The sequence below is a fragment of the Primulina huaijiensis genome, chromosome 9 (assembly GCF_012295235.1).
Source record: "Primulina huaijiensis isolate GDHJ02 chromosome 9, ASM1229523v2, whole genome shotgun sequence".
Classification (NCBI taxonomy): Eukaryota; Viridiplantae; Streptophyta; class Magnoliopsida; order Lamiales; family Gesneriaceae; genus Primulina; species Primulina huaijiensis.
In genome coordinates, this window is record NC_133314.1 from 1,769,882 (window position 1) to 1,791,261 (window position 21,380).

The window sequence follows — 21,380 nt, forward strand, 5'->3', positions numbered from 1 at the left end:
GGAATGATAGAATTAGGAATAAAAGAATTATGAGTTATATAAGTGTAGCCCCCATAGAAGATAAGATTAGGGAGAGACGTCTAACATAGTTTGATCATGTGAAAAAAAGACCAGACACGGTCCCAATCTGAAATATCCTAGATTGACAGGTTAATGGAAAGTGTAGAAGAAGAGATAAGTCATTAAAAACTTGAATAAAGATGGTTAAATAGTATATCATATATCTTAGTTTAAGAGATATCATGTGAAGAAAATTACTTCGTTTGGAAAACTAATATCCATGTAGCTAACTCTGCAACTAGCAAGAATGTGCAATGATGATATGTATTATTATGAATTATACTCTTTTTTTAAAAAAAAACACATGCATTAGGGTCATTTTCAAAACTTCCCCCATATTCTTCTGGGTAACAACGTATTCATGATTTTCGTATTTTTATATTTTATGTAGTCATTGAAAAGGTAAAAAGATGCTTACAATAATTAATATTATTTTAATAATATCTTTAATTGCTAGAATAATATTTTGTTGCGTTTTGACATGCTTAAAAATATATGCATGTTATATTGTTTGCATTATTATATATATCGCCATATAAATATGATGCTTAATAAANATATATATATATATATATATATATATATATTAAATTGATTTATGCAAAAACTCTCTCATTCAAGAAGTCAGGCCACAAGAGATGGGAGACAGAAGAAAGTGTGCTCACATTTCTATTCAACTCAAAAAAGTAGACATATCTTCTGCCTCTAGGGTGGCATACTAGTTCTCAAGGATACCAAAAGAAAGCCACCATATGAAAATTCTAAGTTACACCACCAACCACCGGAGGTTTATCGAAACCATCTGTCCGGTTCATAGTACAAAATTTCTCCAATAACTGAAAGCTTTTCACCATGGAGCAGTAGCAATTTTATTAAACTCAGATCCCAGCCCTTCCTTCTCGCCATCTATCTCGGCCTCAAGACTTTTTATCGATTCTTCAAGGGCCGCTATACTTTTTCGCAATGCATCCATGGATGAGACTTTCTCATTCAAAGCTCTCTTTTTCTCCTCAACTTGCACAGATTTAGCACTGTTTGATTCGTTAATAGTTTGGTATTTGCGTGAAATCTTGACTAGCATATCTATCCGAGTACGTAGAAATCCCACGCTCATGCCGAGGTCTTCAAAAGCTTTAAGAGTGTTGTCCCAGGATTCCAAATTATGAAGAGAGGCAGCGAGACTTGTAGATTGTATAGCATCTGCAATATTCGAGGTTTCAGAAATCATTCCAGTAACAAGCTTGCTGCTAAGGCCGGTCATACGGTCATGAAGAAACATCTTCCGACTGCAGCACAACTCATAATACTTCATTTTAGCATGCACTGGTAATTCCGAGTCCAGGATTAGGCCATCCACATAAATTTTGAAATCCTCGAATCTTTTCACATCCTGAAATTTGAGTACAGATGCTGAAAACCGGATGCTTCCAAAGACATTGGAGCAAATATTATCACAACATGGGGAAGGCGAATGGTCAAATTTAAGTCTTTCTGTAATGTCTTCTTGGTCGCTATCGTCCCAAAAAAGATCCTGCTTTTCTTCCTTTACCCCCATACAATTTCTCGCATCTTCTGCAATTTGATCACCATTTTCTTTGACAGTATTTTGGACGAGCAAATCACGATGTGATTCTTTGACAATTAATTTGCCAATGATTTAGTAGAAAATATCAGATGAATAGGCATACCAGTCACAGTGAGAGCATCTTTTTTCGGATTTTGAATAGCACCATCCACTTTCGTTGCCCTGCATGACCTCACAATGTATACCTTAACATACAAAAAAAACAACAATAGCTTTATATTTTAGCACATATCAACATCCACAATTTAGATACAAAAACGATGTTTAAAAAGGGGTGTAGAAAAAACGACCTTAAACTTGCAATGCTCAATCAGATGGAAAACTAAGACATCTCCCTTGAGTAATCTGTTAGCATTAGAGAAACTTTTCCATCCAATACGGAATCTACAATTGCTAAACCTGTACCCGACACTGAATTCCTTCTCATTTTCGTCAACAAATACAACAGCATCATTGACAATCGGCAAATGTTCGTAGCAAAATTTCTTCGGTAAAACCTGTTGTCAAAGAACAATGATTCCACAGAAAAGTGTCGCACAAACTTCATATAAATCATATGTGATAAAAATTTGATTTACCAGATACTGTTCTTTACCACCAGGGACCTGCAGTTGAGTTACAATCTTCACACAACTTGGGAATTCTGGGGATAGATTAGCTTCAACCTTTTTAGCTCGTGCCAAGGCACAGAAACAACTAGCTGAGTTCACTGTAGCTCCTTTACTATAAGATTAAATAGAGATTGCAATAAGACAAATCTGGTAATAAAAAGAAACTCCTCATCAAGGCGAAGCCGGAAGTTGGTGTTTGTATAGAAGTATAAAACAAAATTCGAAAAATTTCAGGGTGAGGAATCATGTTTATGTGGATGTATAATAACTAATAAATGTTTAATAGAAAAAGTAACTAAAAACTATACAGGTATGTAAAAGTTTAAAAGGAAGAGGACAACCGCCCCTCCAGCTCCGCGACTGCTTAGTCTTGTTTCTTGAGAGAAGCCAAATTTATATTTATTCATATGATTCGACACTTACCACATCACAGGCCTACGGAAATTTCTATCTTTTTCCTGCTTTAAAAAATATTCTTTTAGTTGATCCTTGCCATGGAAACAAAGAAACAAAGGTTATGTTATGAAAATCATCCAGCTACAGAGCACAATAACATAGACAAAAACAAGAAAAAATAACTGAAAATACAAAAAAGATTTAAAGTAAAAATAAATGCCATTAAAACATTATTCACATATAACCCTCAGAAGATACAACATTGTTTATCGCTTCTATCCTTAAACCAGTCAGTGCCAGTAAGAGTAGAGGAGCCAGGAGGTGGAGCAGGCAAAATATCTGAAAAAATATTCTAATATTATCTATAACTTCCTTTTAAAAAAATTAAATAAGCTCATCACCTAAGATATTAAATTCTCGCAATTGTATCGAATTACACGAAGAAAAGGCCCAACCCCATCACACCCTTCAAGAATGTAGGTTGCACAATTCAGTTAACCATTTGCACCCAAAGCATTCAGTCTAAGGACCTGTTTGTTTGACATCACATCACACATCCAAACCACTAGCTTTCCAAGTGCAATAAGCTCCTAAATTTGTTAGCTAATGCATAAACGATAGTAGAGTCGTCGTGGAACCATGATTCGTGGAGTTGGGCCGCTCCGGTAGTTGATGCGACAAAGTTCCAGGCTAAAACAGGTGAACAACTACTGTAACATGCACTATTTTTTTTATGGAATATAGTTGATTTGCTAATATTGTTTTTTAAAACAAAAAAGATTCGCCACCGGTTGTCGATGAAATGTCTATGGAAATAGAACGGCAGCCTCCACAATAACACATGCAGTCCCTTTCCCTTGTAAAAGCCTCCACAATTCACTCTCCTTTGAATATCTGGTGCATGTATCTTAATGGATCTATAATGTAAAATACTGAGCCCACCTTTTCACCTCTAACACTGCATGGATTCTAACTGAAAGTTCCAATATCAGGCTATATAAGCAATAAAGCATTAATGTCAAATATTCAAGAAATACTCGAGTAAAACGAAATGTTAGCAGGGAAAATTTCAAGAGGATCGAAACAATGGTGAGGGAGGATTTTAACCTCCTCCTTCTTCTTGTTCTTCTTGTGGTTAAAACCCACATGCTCATCTTCGTACAATCTCTTTTTACTCCTCAAACTCCACATATTCTGACTTGATACCAACAAATTTTTACTTAAAAGTCAAAACCCACTAAACTAAATGATCAGTATGCTAGCGAGCGAGAGAAACAGAAGAATCAAGAAAGACCTCAGAATCGGACGAAGAATCCATGATTCCTTAACAATTTCAACAGATTTTTTTTTTTTTGGGTCTTTTTTACGGAGATTTTGTGGTATCCGGACGTGTGTCTTTCCAATTTCCTACAGTTTTATTTAATCAAAATAAAAAAAGAGAGACAATTGATTGAAATGCGATATATATAAAACATCTAAATTATATTTTAACATCTTTAAACAATTTAACTAAGATATATTAAAATATTTTTAATACTGAAGCAAATGTACGNAAAAAAAAAAAAAAAAAAGATAGAGTATATTTCAAGAGATCGACAACAGAAGAAGAATGTGTGCTTACATTTCTATTCAATACAAACAAGTGAACTTAGTTTTTGAGTGTTTCACTATTTCTCAACAAAGCCACTAAACTCCACCATTGGAGATCGATCGGAAGCATGTACAAGTCTTGTTTTTCACTTGAAGTTTTTTGCGTAAAAGGGAGCTTCTTACCATGAAGCAGTAGCAATCTCCTTAAACTCTAAGCCGAGCTCTTCGTTTTTACCTTCAATACCGTCTATCTCGGCCACGAGAATCTTTATTGATTCTTGAAGGGTTGCTATACTTTTTTGTAATGCTTCCATGGTTGAAACTCTCTCTCCCAAAGCTTTCTTTTTGGCTTCCACTTGTGCCAACTTTGCGTCTTTCGGTTGATTGGTAGCTTGATATTGGCGTGAAATTTTGACTAGCTTATCTACCCGGGTGCGAAGAAATCCAACATTCATGCCCAAGGCTTCGAAAGCTTTAAGCGTTTTCTCCCAGCATTCCAAGTTGTGAATAGAGTGAGTGACACTGGTAGATTTGATAGCATCTGCTATATTCGATGTTTCGGATATCACTCCGGAGACTAGCTTACTGCCGAGGCCCGTGATAAGATGGTCGTGAAGAAACATTTTTTGACTGTTGCATAGCTCGTAATACTTCACTCTAACATCTGTTGGTAATTCCGAATCAAGAATTAGACCATCCACGGAAATCTTGAAGTCTTCAAATCCTTTCACGCCTTGAAATTTGACAACAGATGCTGAAAATTGGCTGCTTCCGGAGCCGTCAGAGTGCGAGCCATCATGCAGCACTGTGGCAGGCGTAATGAGCTCTTGGTACCTGGACTGAGGTGAATGGTCCAGGAGTTCTTCCTTTACCATGACAGTTCTTGCATTTCCTGCCATTTGATCATCTCCATTTTCTTTGGCATTTATTTTCGACGAGTAAATTCTGATTTTTTTGAAAATGATTCAGCAGAAATAATGAAATGAATCGTTATACCAATAGTTGAAGGAACATCAACACTCGAATTTTGGGTAGCCCCGTCTACTTTTGTCGACCTGCATGATCTCACAAAAAATATAACAGTTTATAAAAAAATTCAAAAGGGATGAGATAGGGATGGGGTTGACCACTTCTAGCAGCCTCCTCTGCCTCTGCAACAGCTTAATGCCTGCTTATCTTGTCCTTTGAGAGAAACTAAAGTCAAACTTATTAATAGGATTTAGCACTTACCTCATCACAAACGTATTCAAATTTCCAGTTTTTTCCTGTTTTAAAAATATTCTTTTAGTTGATCCTTGCATTGGCAACAAAAAAGCAAGAAGATGATGGGGTGACATGATGAAAAATCGAAAATCATCCAGCTATAGAGCATAACATAGTCCATAAACCAAGAAAAAAATTGAAAATGGAAAATAACATGTAAAATGCCATTAAAATATGAATGAATATCAAACTCTCAGAAGATTCAGTCATACAGCCATTTTTATAGCTTCTATCTCTAAACTAGACAATTTAGAGCAGAGGCTAGGAGGTGAGCAGGGAAGATCACAGAAAAAAACCCTCTAGTACCTAAGATTCTGTATTAATTTTGAGTAGTATACATCATGCAAAACCACGTTCTAGAACAAAAGGTAAATCATTCAACCAAACTGAATCCTCTCGCTAGTCGTTGATGCAAGTTGCGCCCAAACATCCAAGCTGAGGGCCTCGTCTGGACATCAAATCCACAAAATCTTAGCTTTCCAAAAATGTCCCAAGTTTATTAGCCAATACACTAATACTAGTTGAGTCACAGTGGGACCTAACATAACCGAACCGATTTCACTCATCGGCCGATATTCGATGCGTGTAATGACGTAAACTTAGTTCAATCAGTAAGATGAACACTGATCACCAATGTCTGGCCTTTTCGCCTTTTCCATTCCCATCAGTTCTCAACAAACTTCCAAATAGTAGTCTACATAAGCCATAACGATAGTCCAAACTCCAACAAAAAACCATCTTTTAGTTGAAATTCATTAGTAATCCTATGCTTACATTAGACGCCGATAGGAAGACATAAAACCCCTCAAGAAATACTCGAATAAAACCAAATGCTAGCTGTAAACGTTTCAAAAGAACAGAAACAAAGGTGGCAGAGAATTCTTTATGCGTGATGAAGAACATTTGAAGCATCGTCTAACACGGAGCATTCTTTCACAAGGCTTGATAAATCCCATTTCCATATTAAGAAAGACAAAAAAAGAGAGAACATTTTTACCTCCCCCTGGTGGTGGTTAGAACCCATTTCCTCACCTTCATTTGCTCTTTTTTTACCCTTCAATCTCCGCATCCTGTCACTCAGCACCTACAACTCAGATACAAATCAAAACCCATTATGCAAAATAATCAATCTGGTGGCTCGAGAGACAAAAGAAATAGACCTCGGAACGGAGGGAGGATCCTTAAATCTGCAAAGAACCTTTCAAGTGTTCTTTTTTTGGGAGTACGGGGGTATGTGATATGTCGCATGACATTCCTCCTATTTGTGGGCGAATCGGATAATTTTGAATTTTTAAAGAATATTCATTTATTTATTGAAATTTAAAATAGCATCGTGAGTTGCTTAAAAAATCTATATTATCTATACTATTTTACTAAGATTAAGATGAGTAACTAATTTTGGTGTCATGGTCTGTTTTAATAATTATATATATTAATAAAATGTTAAAATTTTAATGCAAGTTATACGTAGTTCAGCGGATAGAATAATTGTTTCTTTGGGTTTAAGTTATAGGATCAATTCTTATTGAAATCATTTTTTTATTCCTTTATTTTTAGATTTATTTTTTAATTTATATATCAAAATTACAATATAGTCTCTCACTATTTCTTATAATTATATTTTCATCCTCATTTAAATATAAATCAAATGAATTATAAAAAATATTATACAAGCACGCAACGCGTGCGTCGGTGCACTAATAATAATAATGATTCCATTCTCGGGTTAACAATTTATTGGAACAAACTTATTCCACAAATTGTATATTAGTCGAAAATTTACTCAATATACATCAAATAATAAAAAAACACAAGTTTTATTGTCATAAAAAAATAAAAATAACATTGTGGTCAAACCACATATCATTATATTTGGGGAAAAACATTACCTCTATTAAATATTTAAAAAAAAAACACATTTTTCTTAACTGACGATATTTTGTTAGCCAAAAATAGGTGTTTTTTCAAATTCAAAGTTTGATCCACGTTACTTTTTGCATGTCCTTTTATGTGATGAGTTGTAATATATATATAACAATTTTATTTTAAAATCTGAATTTTATCCCCTTCAAACGACTTTAAATATACTAATTCAATGTGCATTCCTACGCCTCACAACATGTTCATGCATGGAAACTGGAAAATATAATATAAAGTATCATTTGTGGGACACATAAAGTGGCCCCCAAGAAAAAATAGTTCAAAAACACATGGAGCCATAAGCCACGTGGCAAAAGGTCAGAACGATATAGGAATGCTCTCTAATTTCTCAAATTTTATGGTACACTTGAAATTATGAAAAAGTTATCTTTCAAACCTTTCTTAATATCTCTAAATTTGGTAAAATATCATTAATACAAAAAAATTGGAAAATGAGATGAAAACTGTTGTCTGTAATACACAATCTGAACTGGAAAGTAACATTTAACATAAAAAGCTGGAACTCCTTTATTTATAAACATCGAATAAAAACTTCACAATGGCTCATCCTCAACAGGAATTTTACAAGCATTTTGATTACATTATTCGTATATAAACACATGCTAATATCAAGCACAGCACTGTGAGCTAGTGGACTACTCCTGGTCGAGCTTCATCCCTCCTTATAAACACAAAAACTGAAAATGTTTTGAGCAGGTTACCTTGACATAATCTAATACGTACATCCATCGAGCTCCACCTTTAGTGTCAAACTATAGTCAGTTGTTTACCCCATCAAATTCTAGATCACCTTGCATATGATCCAAAACCCATTTTTCCAAAGATTGCAATAGACGAATTTCGAACATGGTTTTATGTTATGTTTACTTCAAAAACTATGTATTCTCTCAACATCCAAGAACTTGCAAGTGCACAAAGTTACCTCAGAAGCTCTCACAATCTTGATCTATGCTTAATGCCACTGAATGGTGATCGCTTGTGTAATGAAGCAAGTGGCTCTCTGTTCAAGGCACCTGAAAATTTAATATCCCAACCTTCAACTGTTTTAGGGACACAGACGTTGAAAAGTACTTGACCGAGAACACTGTTGGTGTGCATACAAGGGCTTGATCGTAAAGGTGACCTCTCTTTTTGCTCCTCCTGTAAGGACCCGAATTCTTTGTTGTTTTGATAAGCTAATGAACTTGGTAGAAAGAAGTGGTCGTTTGGCCCCACTGCAACTCTTTGGAAGCTTTGATTCGAGTCAACTGCTGCATTCTGGAGATCACAAATCAAATCAGAGATTACATCATGCATATAGTCCGTCCGAGATCTTTCTCCAAGTTTTTGTATTTTTTGGGAAAAAACTGAAACTGCCCGCTCGAGCAACTGTGCTATCGCAGATGTGTATTGCATTGTCAGATACTTGTGATGACCTAGAACATGTAATAGAACAAATATGTAAGCATGCAGCTGGTTTCAGACTAACACCTAGGACAAATATGAAAGTTGACTAGCAGTGGAAATTTAAGACCATGGCGGACAGCTGGTTTCAGACTAACACCTAGTTGGGCAGAGGAAGTCCACTTCACAACTTTTACATCACCCCCCACATCCTGTAAATGCTGAGCAAAGTTGCAGAGAGTTGAATATGGAGCCACACCATCATTTTCTGAGCTTAAAATGAGAAAGGGGGCACCCAAACCCTAGAAAAAAGGTAAAAGAATACAAGGGTGAGGCAGCAAAAGAGTAAAGAAAGGAATTGGAAAAGCACAGGCCAGTTGGTAACTTACAACTGATGAGTAAAGAGTTTGCCAGTACTCTGCATTTTGGGATCCAAACCTGGTAAGGAATAAAGCGTCCAAGCTTGAAGTAACACCTTTTGCAAACAATGAAAGTAGCTTTGATGAACCAGGCATTCTGAGGATGGAACGGTGTAAAGCAAATCGGGCACCCAAGTCATCAGCAAAATCAACAGGATCAGAATCATAGATCTGGCCTGAGATGCAGCTTGCGATCAATGTACTATCCTCCTTCAAGTGACACAAATAGTTCAATAAAAGGGGGTAACCTCAACGCATAGAATAGATAGAAGACCAGGGACAAAATCTACCAGATTTAGCTCAACTTCAGAACGTCCTTCAATAATCTGCATCCATTAGAATAAGAATCATTTACATGCCACATGTAGAACAAGAAGAAAGTATTTTTTAGTCCTATTTTACCATATAAAAGTGAACTAACTCCATCATCAGAGTGATGTAAGGCTTAATTGAAAAGACTTGTTCGACAAAGTCGTCAAAGAAATAGTTGAAGAACGGTTCATGAATGGAAAAGAAGCAACACAAAACAAAAAATTTAGATGCAACTTTTGCATGTATCAGCCATGAAAATGCTCATGTAGTGACTTTACCTGGAAAACCTTATACATGCAAGCTTTAGAACCACCTGAAAAGGAAGAAAAGACTACAGGACATAGTCCAGACCTTAGCTCCTGCGAATACAATAACACGCGGAATAAGATAGAAAGGAGTCGAATTTAATAACTGAATATTGATGAGCAAACCATGTCTAAATTAACCACAAGAAAATATGATATCAACATGCGATTGAGATGATGTAGCATGAAGGCCATCACCATTGAGTCATGCTTGGGAAGTCAACAAGGTTACCTAAACTAAGAAAGAAAAATACTTCTTTCATAATAATAACATGATTTCAAACATCAGAAGCACAGAGGCCTGAAATAAATAGATAATTGAGAAAATTATTTAAAGCTTGTGTTAATAAGTTATTGTTCTATTTGCCGTTGATTTCACATGCAAATATTGCAAACAGACTGACCTTGGCAATCTCACTGAGAACAGAAAAAGCAATTGATGTAGCTCTCTCAGGAATGAAACTGCAGAAAAATATTCCACAATCAAATGATATTTGAGCAAAGAACAGAATCGGAGTCAAATGCAGATCACACACAAGACCAACTCTCCTAGAATAAGCAGGAAAAGGGACTAAAACAAGCAAAATAAGCAGTATGCATGTATCATGTGCCACAATTATTGACTGCAGGAGGGAGAATCTCATTCAAATATCTCTGTCTCGTGTGATTTTTCATCATACTGATCATATAAACGAATATGCGGCTCTGAAATCTAGCCATTCCAGTGTAATTCTTTCCCCTTTTCGTTTTAAATTAAATATTATAATAATCCCAATTTCATTTCGCCACCATTTATTAGCTCGTGATTATCAATTTAGTGACACAAAACACACGCTTCAAACGTGCAGATTTCGTCTATAATCAAGAAAAAATAATTCAAATTTCAATCCCACTAAATGACAGAGCAAACTCGTTCATTTCATCTCACAAAGCATACAACCAGAACCAATTCAATCAATCGTCATAAGGTCGATTTTCCTCATACAGTAAGGCACTATTGTCCACAACTAACTAGACTTCACTACTGCAAAATCTAGCTCAAAAAATTCAAACATCAGAGTCATCCCACACCAAGGAAAAAAACAACTACTACGAATACAAGAGCGTACGGATTGAGATAATCGGAGCGGCAAACAAGAGAATTCCATCCGAAAGAAGAGTAGAGGGCGACGAAATCCTTCAATTGAGCTCCGTTAATCGACGCCCACGTGAAAACCACGACTATCCCCTTCACTTTTACCTCTTCTCCACGAATCCGCACCCAATAGCACCTCCCGCCGATGCTCATCGTCGACTAGAAACTCAAATCCAGTAGAATCGACTTCCCAATTTGGAGATTTGGGGGAAATGAAGATTTGGATTGAAGGGGGGATGTAGAGAGAGAATGTGACGAAGTTTTGTTCCTGGTGGTAAATGGCCGAGTAAGATTGAGCATGTGCCAGGTCAGACGATGCGCACCACGGCGCATTTTAGTGATTTGTAATTCTTAAAAATTCAGCGACGCGAAATTGTCTCGGGCTGTGTCTCATTGGGCTTAAACTCAAGTTCACGGCCTTAATAGTGATTTGGAATTGGGCTGATTTATAAGCCCAAGCCAAGAAAAATTATATTCAAATGATTGAACCAATTACCGAATGCATGTGTGATTAATTCAAGTTTTATCAGAGTGAGGATCATTAAATCAATAATTAAGGTCAAACATAAATTATTAAGTTAATTATTGATATTTTTTATTTAATACAAGAATAAGATCCTTGAAGATCCATAATTGATCGAGAAGTTTAATAATTTATGTTTTATCATAAAAAGTAATATTTTTTCATTGATTACCCAAATAAGAGATCTGTCTCACAAAATACGATCCGTGAGACCGTCTCACACACGTTTTTGTCTTTACTGTTTTATGAAGTACATCTCAAGAACATGATCTCACATCTCATTATTTTATTAAACATGAAATACTCATGATGTATTAATAGATTTAATAATTCATGTTACTTTGATTTATATCCCAATATTCGATTTACCATATAGATTATAAACATACACATGCATACATACAATTTTTCATAATACATTTTTGTGAAATCTTTTATTTGTTTAGNATATTTATAAAATAATGTGCATCAGATCCAAAGCACATGGAAGCCATTTGGAAACCACTCCATCAATCAACCCACATGCATCACTAATACTTGCATTATCTCTTCTAATTAAGTACTTTACTTTACATGTTTCAATCTGTACCAAAAGCCCTTTTCCTCTTCTTCTTTTTTAAACCTTTGTATCACTTGTATGTTTGGTGAGTCAACGGATGCTTAAGTTGTTTAAATTAGGATAATGAAATTCAGTGTTCTCGATGTGTTATCTATCTATACATTTTGGCCTTAATAAAAAAATATATAAAATTTTCTAAAAGAAATTTTAATAAATCAATCGCTATAATTAAGTTTGTCGGAGACATGATATGTAAGATTTTATCCATTTCACTAGGAAATTACACACGCATTCAATTATATTTTACTAGCCAAAGCCTCGCTGCTGTTTTAAAAAGATCTATCTCGAAATAAACAATTTTCAAAATGAATTCACAAGGCCCACGATGTGTAGTTGCATGTAAATATCGTAGATAAACTAATAGCGTATATATATTAGCATGTCCGAATGGAATATATTGAAAACGGTGACTTTGGACATTTATCCAAATCAATGGAAACAGCACAAATATTCCCCATACAAATTAAGAAAAGCCCTTTTCAATATTTTTGTTAGTTGCTATAAAAACAAATTCATAAAAAAAAAAACTAAATTTGATGAAACCACATGAATCCCTTATCTGACAATACCATACACGCATTTCCACAAAATTCAATCGAAAGAGTTTTCAAAAATATTTTATAAGGAAGTCATACTTCAAAGTAATTAAACACCACCCTTTTATATATGTGGGGATGGGGTGGAAACCTGAACTTATGGTGAGTAAGTATCACCACAGTCATTTTTTATTTTAATTTTTTTAGTTGGGAGAAAATTTTGTTACAATTGAGTATCGGACATGAGACTTTGTTCTAAATTTGAGACCTTAATATCATATTGTCAAGGCTATAAGCCTTCGCGAAAATATAAATTTTAACAAAAGCTTCTGATTAAAAATATAAATGTTATCTCTATTATTTTAAACCTTTTCCATGTTATATATTCTAAAGAAATTTAGCTCAAACCACATGTCCAAATTCCAGGTCTTCTCTACTTGCTGAAAAGTAAATGGATAGAAAGTGAAGAACTCTAGCAGCTTTTTCACATAATTATGGGAATAGCTTATACACAAGAGAGAGCTAGGCTATATCAGAAGATGGAAACAGAAACTTTCTAAAAGGAAATTAAAAATAGATGATTTGTTTTTTCCTTTCTAAGTAAGAATTATCATTCATGGCTGTAACCGAACCCACTGGTATCTTCCCTCCAATGGAACGTCCTTCAAAAAATCATAGTTATACCTGAAAACAGAAGGACATCCACTCAATCAAATCATTTTTTTGCTTCTTTAAGTTGCATAAACAAAAAACTCCAAAATTTTTTCCAATGGTGGTTAATGATTAACACATCCATTTAAAAAAAATAAGGGAAAGAAATGTTGAATTATTAGAAAAATTAGTGAAATCTTTCGAGTCCGTCCACATATTCATGAGACGTTCGCTTCCCGATTCAACTTTAATCTTTTTAACCGTTTTGCAAAAATGGGATGGTACTGGCTTGAAATTAGATGTTTTTGTGACCATGTGTTTACGTACACATAGAATGAGATATTGTAATAATGTATTATTATTTAAAAAATTATGTATAGAATTTAAAATATTTGGATCATATTTATTAACCAACACGATAATAAATTAAACACAGATTTTTCTCCAAAGAGTAATGTAATCCGCAGCGCAGTGGTACCTAACACAAATGTGTGTAATGATTACATGCTTATACGAAGTTGTAAAAGGTAACACTTACTTTTCAGTGAGTCGTTTCTGGTCGCACTTTTCTGCCGCCGCGAAGAATTCTTCTATCTCCTCAGACGATGGCATCTTCTCTGCCGCCGGCGATGAGAGATCCCGGCGAGATTTCACCGCCTGTGACAATTTTTTCTTCTTTGCCGTTGAGGATCCCATGGACACTTCCTCTGAGTCTCCACAACGCTCGCTTGTAGGAGTAGAAAGGTTACTGAAAAACGATAGCAACAGCACAACAAATTTAAAACACCAGATGAAACGATGAAAAATTAATGCTAAATTGAATGAATATTCACTTGAAAAAAGTGAGTAGAAACGGATTTTCTATTTACGGATGGATATACCGATATTCAGAATTTGAAACGGTGAAATTAAAGAATGGGAGAATGATCAATAAATTTATTTACTTACAAACTGAAGCCGCCATTGATGGGCGTTGAGGTTTCCGTTTCGAAACCCTCGGGCTCGGAATCCGAAACAACATTCTGAAAGGAAATAGGAACGATTAATGATGAAACTGAATTCTATATGTTTTCACAAGTACAATTTTCATTAGTAACTGAGTTTGAATTTCAAACTCTCACTTCCAGATCTGGTGATCTCGATCCTTTCTGCACATCGTCGCCACTTGACTCATTATCATCCTCAGAGCATCCATAAGCTACCGACGCCGCCGACGAAAGTGAATTCTCAGGTAATTTCACGTCTCCAGAGTCCATATTTCCATGCTCAGAACACAGCCTCCTTTTCCTACATAAAATCAGCTGCACATTCTCCTCCTCCTCCGCCGCCATAGCTTTTCTCCTCTCACTTATCTTCAGGTATTCCGCCATCTTTTCTCTACCTATACATACATAGTATAAACATGCGCGTTTTGCATGTGTGTGTGTGTGAGAGCGAGAGAGAAGTTGCCTTTAGAAGCTGAAAGCTCGATTTCTTTTGTCTTGATATGTAGCTTTCAATGCCAGACTTGGCACCGAAAATTTGACGGGGGAGGAGGAGGGGCAGAACGGGAAGTTCGTAAAGATGATGATTTGATCCAACGGTGGAGATCAAATGAGCGGTTAACGTAGCATGTGGTCCTGACTCCGTTAACGGTGAGCGGGCACATGGGAATGCCGTTACGAGGGATCGGGACCCTATGAGGGGGATAATTATGGCGGCTGGACCCAATAAAATAAAGACACGTGGAGAGATGGAGACCGGCAGTAGCCGGTTGGTGGACTGGGGAATCTCGGAATGACCGCGGATTTGTTACAGTATAACTGAAAATCAATGAGAGGAGAAAACTTCATGCGGTTGGTTCGGTTAGTTGTGTTTTTGTGAAGTACTCATTTACCAAAACTGGATGATTTCTATGTTCATTTTATTTTTTGAGTAGGTATTTTATGAGACGGTCTCACGAATCTTTATCTGTGAGACGGGTCAACTATATCAATATTCAGAATAAAAAATAATACTCTTATCATAAAAATTAATACTTTTTCATGGATGACCCAAATAAGATATTTGTCTCACAAAATACGACCCGTGAGACCGTCTCACACAAATTTTTGTCTTATTTTTTTATTATCTATTTATCAAAATTCACATTTGGTATTATTAAATCGATGAATTTGAAATTAAGCATTTTAAATCCATAAATGTACATTTATTTACGATATGATAAATTTATTTTATATAAATTTGAAATTCACTCACTATCAGTCAGGGGTGCGAATGAGTCAAATCGAGTTCGAGTATCGTACCAGTCGAACTAAAACCAATTTTAATTTTTTAGGTTATAGCTTGACTCGAACTCGATTGAGTATTCAATTTCAAGTTATCGCTCGACTTGTGAAAATAGCGTACTCTAGCTTGAAAATTTTTGTATACATATTAACAAAAATATCCTTAATTTGTGTGTGTGTGTGTAATATTGTATAGTTACTTGTGTTTCTCATGAGAATTAAAACTCGATTAGTCAAATCAAGCTCGGTTCGAGTTTTGATGGAATTACTCATGAGCAACTTGACTTGCTTTCACTCCTATTAAAATTAGTAATTATGATTATGTACAAATATATTGGTGATGAGTCATGTCTACATTCTAGGTTTGATTTATTTATTTTTTTCGAAACAAATCTCTTTGTGTAAATTGAATTTATTAATTCCATCGGAAGCTTGGAATTCACAAGTTAGACTAACAACATAATTAAAATATAACATTCCAATTTTATTTTAAAAAATTAGACAATATACATTAAAATTTAACCAATATAATCAAACCAAATTAAAACTGATTATTCTTGCAAAAAAATCGAATTATTAATACTTTTATTGTAACAACCCAAAGATAATAATAATAGCATAATAATATATAGTATAATTACTATTAAAATAATAATAAGAATAATAACAACAACAATAATAAAATATACATATGTACCATTCGTGCAGGTCGCTACTTATGCGACAAGGAATTTTGCTACCTTAGGACAGTTAGAGTTATTGTCGTAGTTTGCTTCTTCTAAAAGTCATAGGTGAGAGGTGTCAAATTTCTTAGACATTAGCATCATATCCTCATCTATATTTGCCTATTAATACCTTCATGATATCAGGAAAAAATAAGAAAATTCGTGCAAAAATTCAGTAGAAAAGAGAGAAAAAATGAGTGAGAAAATGGCAAGAAATGAGAAAAATGCTTGAAAATTAGTAACCAATGTCAAAAAAATTCTGAAAAATTTGCCTAAACATCCTATCACACCCAGAAACAAGTTGGCGCAGGAGGTGTAGCAAAAAGATTCACGGATTACTTTTCAAAAAGCAAAAAACGTGAGAATCTACAAAATTATATTTTCAGAAATATATTTTTTGTTTTAATGTTCATGCACTTGAAACTACTGCTTAACGCTTTATTCAAGGTTCAGTTATAACATAAATATTGCTATTTAGGTTGAGTAGGATCCGTGCATGTTAGTAAACTGGTCGGAAAGTCATCGGAAGCGACTATTTTCTGGTAGCAAAGTTGCTAGCCATCCAGTTTTAAAATTCAAATTCTGGGCAAAATGTGTTTCTTTTTTTGGAAAACTTTGTATACGAAAATTGTAGATCTTGATGAATGAAGTTTGCCCAGAAAAACTCAGCCGTGCGTGGCATCGGAGTCACCTTCACGCACCGCCCTGATGACCGGAATTTTAGTATCCGAAGGTTTCTGCACTTGTTCTACACTATAATTTCATATTTCAAAACTTTTGGACTAGTCCATGAATTTATATGAATTTTTGAAGGAAAAACAAAATCAAGTTCCACAAAGTTTTGAAATTATTATCTTCAATTTTGATGCTTCTGGATTTCCATCATGCCTATTGTTTTTGAACTTATGTATAGAAAGGAAAATGTTGAACATAATACCTAGTATGCTCAAGGTTCGGTCAATGGCCAGAAACAGTAGAGTAAATCTCCTTTTTCGGGCCAAAAAAACCCATAGTCAACCAACTTGAAAATACACGATCTGGATAAAATGAGTTTAGAATTAGAAAAAACTTTCGATACAAAATTTATAGCATTTTGCAAAATACATCTGCTGTGAAAATTTCAGAATTTTTGGAATTAATTTAGAATTATTATGATTTTCTCGTAATTTTAAAGTGTGTCCAAGCATTATTTTATCAAAATCTGAACATAGACAAATTAACTATCGAGGAATCTTACTAACACGTGAGTTATCACAAAATTGATGAATATAAGAATATTGAAGCAATTGAATTATCGAAACAAATCACTGAGTAAGATAGGAATGTGAGGTTTAATACTTATTTTAATTTTACATATTTGGCATTTGGCCTGGAATTTATCGTAACTCTCTCGACTATTAAAATTTCCATACATTGCAATGTATGGAATAAATCGAACTATATATGATCACCTTGAATTATTTGATTGTCTGGTGTATTTTATTATTGTTAAAATAAATGAGATGTGATTGAAACGAATGACTGAANTATGTATGTATGTATGTATGTATGTATGTATGTATGTATGTATGTGTGTATATATGTATGTATGTATGTATGTATGTATGTATGTGACGCTTGGATTATTACCTCGCTAAGTCCTCAAAGTCTTAACATATGTTTCTTTCATTTACTTTAAATTCCAGATATAGGGGAACTAGAGCCATAACCGGAGGAAAGACAAACAATGTGTTAACTAGTAGATTGTATTGTACTGCATTGTAAAATAAAATAAAGTATGATTGTGTAGAAAAGCGTTCGTTTGACGTCATGCTATGAATTCAAATAAATTGTAATAACGCTCCCGCTATTATGTTTTTATTATATTTATATTATAACTATATTATAATTAGCTTTACATTATATTATACTTCCAGTGTTTGGGACCAACATTTATATTTAATGTTGAGTGCAATAATTGTCCATGTTGACTAGAACAATCGAAACTTGAAGCTTGTACTGCTCTACGACATTTGAATTTTACCATTACTCTCATTGACTGCAATGAGTGCAATTATTGAGATGAAGATTGTTGAGTGCGATAATTGTTCATGTTGTTATAACAATAGAAACGTGAGACTTGATGTTGAGCTAGATTTGAGTTCCACCATTATCATCGATTATATTTTTTGATAAAGCGATAAATGTTCGATCTTACATTTAATTTTGATTTTGAATTGAATATTGAGGAAAAAATTTATTCGATTTTGGTTAAAGTAGACTTCATGCATATTGATCTTAACGTAGTCCTTCAGTTGGAATATAAAATTTACTTTCTCAATGTTTTTATATCAATTAATATTGATATTTGGTGAGTGCAAAATTTAATGAAAGGGAATAAACTCATTAAATAAAGAAAAATAAATAGGTTGAAGCACGACGCCGTTGCGTCAGCTCTGGAAGGGATACGGTGCAAGTAATAATGGCAGTATTATTGAAACGGGTCAGTCATGGTAGATGAGTTTCATATTCTCGTATTTATTTTATTTAATTAATGGGGAGAGTTAATCAATTATGTAACAATTTTGATTAAAATTTTTTTAAATTCCCATTTAAATATTTGACACATGGTTTATGAAAATTAACATTTTATGAATAAATTAAATACTAACTTAATTATCAAATCTTTTGCTCAATTTTGGTTACTTAGGGTAATGCAAAACCTACAAGTTCATGGGTCTTGAGGATGAAAACTTAAGAATTTAGGAACGATACGAGAATATTGCAGAAGATTTGGAGTTTTATAATAAATTTTGATTTTTTGGTCTTTTAAGACATTTATAATAGGCAAAAATTTGTGTGAGGCGGTCTCACGGGTCGTATTTTGTGAGATGGATATCTTATTTGTGTCATCTATGAAAAAGTATTACTTTTTATTGTGAATATCGATAGGGTTGACCCGTCTCACAGATAAAGATTCGTGAGACCGTCTCACAAGAGACATACTCTTTATAATAAAACCGAAAATGTATGATAAGAGTGAATTAGTTTATTTTCGTGGTCACAGTTATATATTTTTTTTTCGAGAAAAACAAAATTCAGAAGAATTTTATTTTTAAAAAAATGGCTTGTCCTAAAAAAAAAATTGTACATTTAGTAATAAAGAAACAGGATACATTTGGGTATAGAGTTTAAAGGCGTGTTAAATGAATGTACTAGAGGGAAGGTAAATAAATGTAAATGTATGAGGACCACCAAGCACAAACAACATTTTATTTAAGCGTTGCCGGATTTAATGGTGCGAATGCAAATTTATGGGTGACACTTATTTCCCATTTTCACAGGTAGATTAGCCAAGGGCTGGGTCAAACTTGGACCTGATTAAGAAACGAGATGTGATCAGCTGGCTGGTTAACCAGGACAACGAGCTTGACTCGTAAAACGTAACCGGAACAGCCAAAGACCGAGTCAAACTTGGACCGAATCGGAACCAACCGTGGTCAACGAGACGGTTAACCGGGTCACTGGGATTGACCCGAGACCATCGTGACCGTCAACCCATTGGGTCGGCTGTTTTTTAAAAAATTAATAAATTCGTTTGAAATCAACTAACAATATTTTATGTCAACGACCAAAATGACATGGTTGTTGTGCAACGTCAACCGGTCATGTCGGCTCGGACCTGGATCGGTGGGTCGACTGTTGCACTTTTTTGTCCTAAATTTTTTCTTTAAATACCCCCAACCCTTTATTTTTTTTTCACATTATTTTCTCTCAATATCTAATTGTTTCTTGATTATAAAAATATCAAGTCTCGATTATTGGTTTATTATCAGTTGTTGATTTATTTTCATAATTACTTTTATACAAATGGCCAGAGTGGATCAAGTAGTAGCGGGTAAAGATTCTCAACTTTAAAAATTTGTCGAAACTAAATTTAGAGAATAAATAACTAAATTTTGTAATGTTGAACAACTTTCTTTTAGTTTTAGAGATAACTTATTTTTTGAAATTTGTCTTTTTGCCAGTGCAAATCATTCTATTATATATATCCCACAGAATACTCTCAAAAGCACACTTATAAAATTAGTCGTTGATAAAAAAAATAATTAATTAAAAAATCTGCTAATTTAAATAATAAGATTTCTTTGTGTTCTGATATTTGGAGTGATCTTTGGCAAAATTATTCATATATGAATATTACAAGTCATTGGAGTGATAATTCTTGGAACATTAAAAAAAGATTGCTTGCATATAGATGTTTTAATGAAACACATGACAAAAAATATTTCTCAACTTATATTTGTTAATTTTAGAAGAATATTGTCTAACTTATCAAGTTTTTTTAATTTTTTTTATAATTATAGTGCAAATACTTATAGTGTTACTAAGTTTATTGAAATATGTGGCGATAAATTTTTTTGTATTATGTGTATTTGTCATATTTAAAATCTGTGTGTTCAAGATGAACTTAAAAATTTATCATCACATGTTCATCAATTAGGAACATAATTCATTATTTATGGACACATTCTCAAATTATGAAACAATGTGACAAATTTGCAAAATAAATAGTATAAAGCCTAAACGATTTGCACAAGATGTTCCAACTTATTTGAATTAAACATATAAATTGTTATTATTATATTTTAAATATACGTATTTAATATGCATATTTTTCCATCAACATGTTCAAGCTCGTTATACATATATTTTTTCAAATTAAGGGAAACATATGCACTGATATTTGTGAAATATTAAAAAAATTTAATGAAGTTAATGACCAATTATATGATGGTTTGCAATGTTACATTTATTTTTAGTGAACTTATTAAATATAATGATGATGTTTTAAGTCAATTTATTTATGGTATGAAAGAAAAATGAGAAATAATTTTTAAAAAGTCTTAAAATATATTTATGTACTTTTGTTTTAGATCATATACTTAAATTAGATGAATTAAAAGAAAAGTTAATATTATATTATGAATATTTAGACCTTGTTACGAAAACATTTCTTAATATCTCAGTGATTTGTTTAATATTAAAACTCATTTATATGATATTTATAATATAATTA

At 33.7% G+C, this 21,380-nt stretch overlaps 4 protein-coding genes across 9 annotated transcripts; all 4 read right to left on the bottom strand.

Moving 5' to 3' along the window:
- Window positions 1-659: 659 nt before the first annotated feature.
- On the bottom strand, window positions 660-4,029 carry LOC140985140 (B3 domain-containing protein Os01g0234100-like). Of its 5 annotated transcripts, none has more exons than XM_073452899.1 (7): window positions 3,960-4,029; window positions 3,760-3,871; window positions 2,680-2,714; window positions 2,224-2,368; window positions 1,936-2,142; window positions 1,749-1,830; window positions 660-1,653 (listed from the first exon to the last, which is right to left on the bottom strand). In XM_073452899.1, exons 1-7 carry the CDS (start codon window positions 3,968-3,970, stop codon window positions 908-910), a joined length of 1,338 nt encoding a protein of 445 aa, XP_073309000.1. In that variant the 5' UTR covers window positions 3,971-4,029; the 3' UTR covers window positions 660-907. The 5 variants fall into 5 exon arrangements, with proteins under 5 accessions (XP_073309000.1, XP_073308998.1, XP_073308999.1 ...); XM_073452897.1 differs by having other exon boundaries at window positions 2,680-2,744; window positions 3,960-4,024; XM_073452898.1 differs by having other exon boundaries at window positions 660-1,632; window positions 2,680-2,744; window positions 3,960-4,021.
- A 197-nt stretch (window positions 4,030-4,226) lies between these two features.
- LOC140984265 (B3 domain-containing protein Os01g0234100-like) lies at window positions 4,227-6,744 on the bottom strand. Of its 2 annotated transcripts, XM_073451543.1 has the most exons (5): window positions 6,666-6,736; window positions 6,503-6,589; window positions 5,473-5,507; window positions 5,239-5,297; window positions 4,227-5,134 (listed from the first exon to the last, which is right to left on the bottom strand). In XM_073451543.1, the coding sequence occupies exons 2-5, from the start codon at window positions 6,572-6,574 to the stop codon at window positions 4,422-4,424; spliced, it is 879 nt and encodes a 292-aa protein (XP_073307644.1). In that variant the 5' UTR covers window positions 6,575-6,589; window positions 6,666-6,736; the 3' UTR covers window positions 4,227-4,421. The 2 variants fall into 2 exon arrangements, with proteins under 2 accessions (XP_073307644.1, XP_073307645.1); XM_073451544.1 differs by having other exon boundaries at window positions 6,503-6,744.
- Window positions 6,745-7,928: 1,184 nt separating this feature from the next.
- On the bottom strand, window positions 7,929-11,317 carry LOC140984934 (uncharacterized). The gene is made up of 7 exons (XM_073452633.1): window positions 10,975-11,317; window positions 10,270-10,327; window positions 9,839-9,919; window positions 9,539-9,574; window positions 9,219-9,458; window positions 8,990-9,131; window positions 7,929-8,861 (listed from the first exon to the last, which is right to left on the bottom strand). The coding sequence occupies exons 1-7, from the start codon at window positions 11,151-11,153 to the stop codon at window positions 8,380-8,382; spliced, it is 1,218 nt and encodes a 405-aa protein (XP_073308734.1). The 5' UTR covers window positions 11,154-11,317; the 3' UTR covers window positions 7,929-8,379.
- A 1,775-nt stretch (window positions 11,318-13,092) lies between these two features.
- Window positions 13,093-14,823, bottom strand: LOC140984889 (uncharacterized). The gene is made up of 4 exons (XM_073452565.1): window positions 14,451-14,823; window positions 14,278-14,351; window positions 13,868-14,077; window positions 13,093-13,362 (listed from the first exon to the last, which is right to left on the bottom strand). The coding sequence occupies exons 1-4, from the start codon at window positions 14,697-14,699 to the stop codon at window positions 13,293-13,295; spliced, it is 603 nt and encodes a 200-aa protein (XP_073308666.1). The 5' UTR covers window positions 14,700-14,823; the 3' UTR covers window positions 13,093-13,292.
- Between the last annotated feature and the right edge of the window lie 6,557 nt (window positions 14,824-21,380).

Bases quoted from the DNA above. Each gene is read 5' to 3' on its own strand.
- LOC140984889 (XM_073452565.1), bottom strand. From the start codon at position 14,699: ATGGCGGAATACCTGAAGATAAGTGAGAGGAGAAAAGCTATGGCGGCG. The intron at 14,352-14,450 runs GTGAGAGTTTGA...ATTTCCTTTCAG, and splicing joins CGAGATCACCAGATCTGGAA to AATGTTGTTTCGGATTCCGA. The intron at 14,078-14,277 runs GTAAGTAAATAA...ATCGTTTTTCAG, and splicing joins ATCAATGGCGGCTTCAGTTT to TAACCTTTCTACTCCTACAA.
- LOC140984934 (XM_073452633.1), bottom strand. From the start codon at position 11,153: ATGAGCATCGGCGGGAGGTGCTATTGGGTGCGGATTCGTGGAGAAGAG. The intron at 10,328-10,974 runs GTACGCTCTTGT...ATTTTTCTGCAG, and splicing joins CGCTCCGATTATCTCAATCC to TTTCATTCCTGAGAGAGCTA. The intron at 8,862-8,989 runs GTGTTAGTCTGA...TACATGTTCTAG, and splicing joins GACTTCCTCTGCCCAACTAG to GTCATCACAAGTATCTGACA.
- LOC140985140 (XM_073452897.1), bottom strand. The intron at 2,369-2,679 runs GTAAGTGTCGAA...TTAATCTTATAG, and splicing joins TTCCGTAGGCCTGTGATGTG to TAAAGGAGCTACAGTGAACT. The intron at 1,654-1,748 runs GTATGCCTATTC...ATACTGTCAAAG, and splicing joins AGATGCTCTCACTGTGACTG to AAAATGGTGATCAAATTGCA.
- LOC140984265 (XM_073451544.1), bottom strand. From the start codon at position 6,574: ATGCGGAGATTGAAGGGTAAAAAAAGAGCAAATGAAGGTGAGGAAATG. The intron at 5,508-6,502 runs GTAAAAATGTTC...TTTTTAAAACAG, and splicing joins CTAACCACCACCAGGGGGAG to GAAAAAACTGGAAATTTGAA. The intron at 5,135-5,238 runs GTATAACGATTC...ATCAAATGGCAG, and splicing joins TGATGTTCCTTCAACTATTG to GAAATGCAAGAACTGTCATG.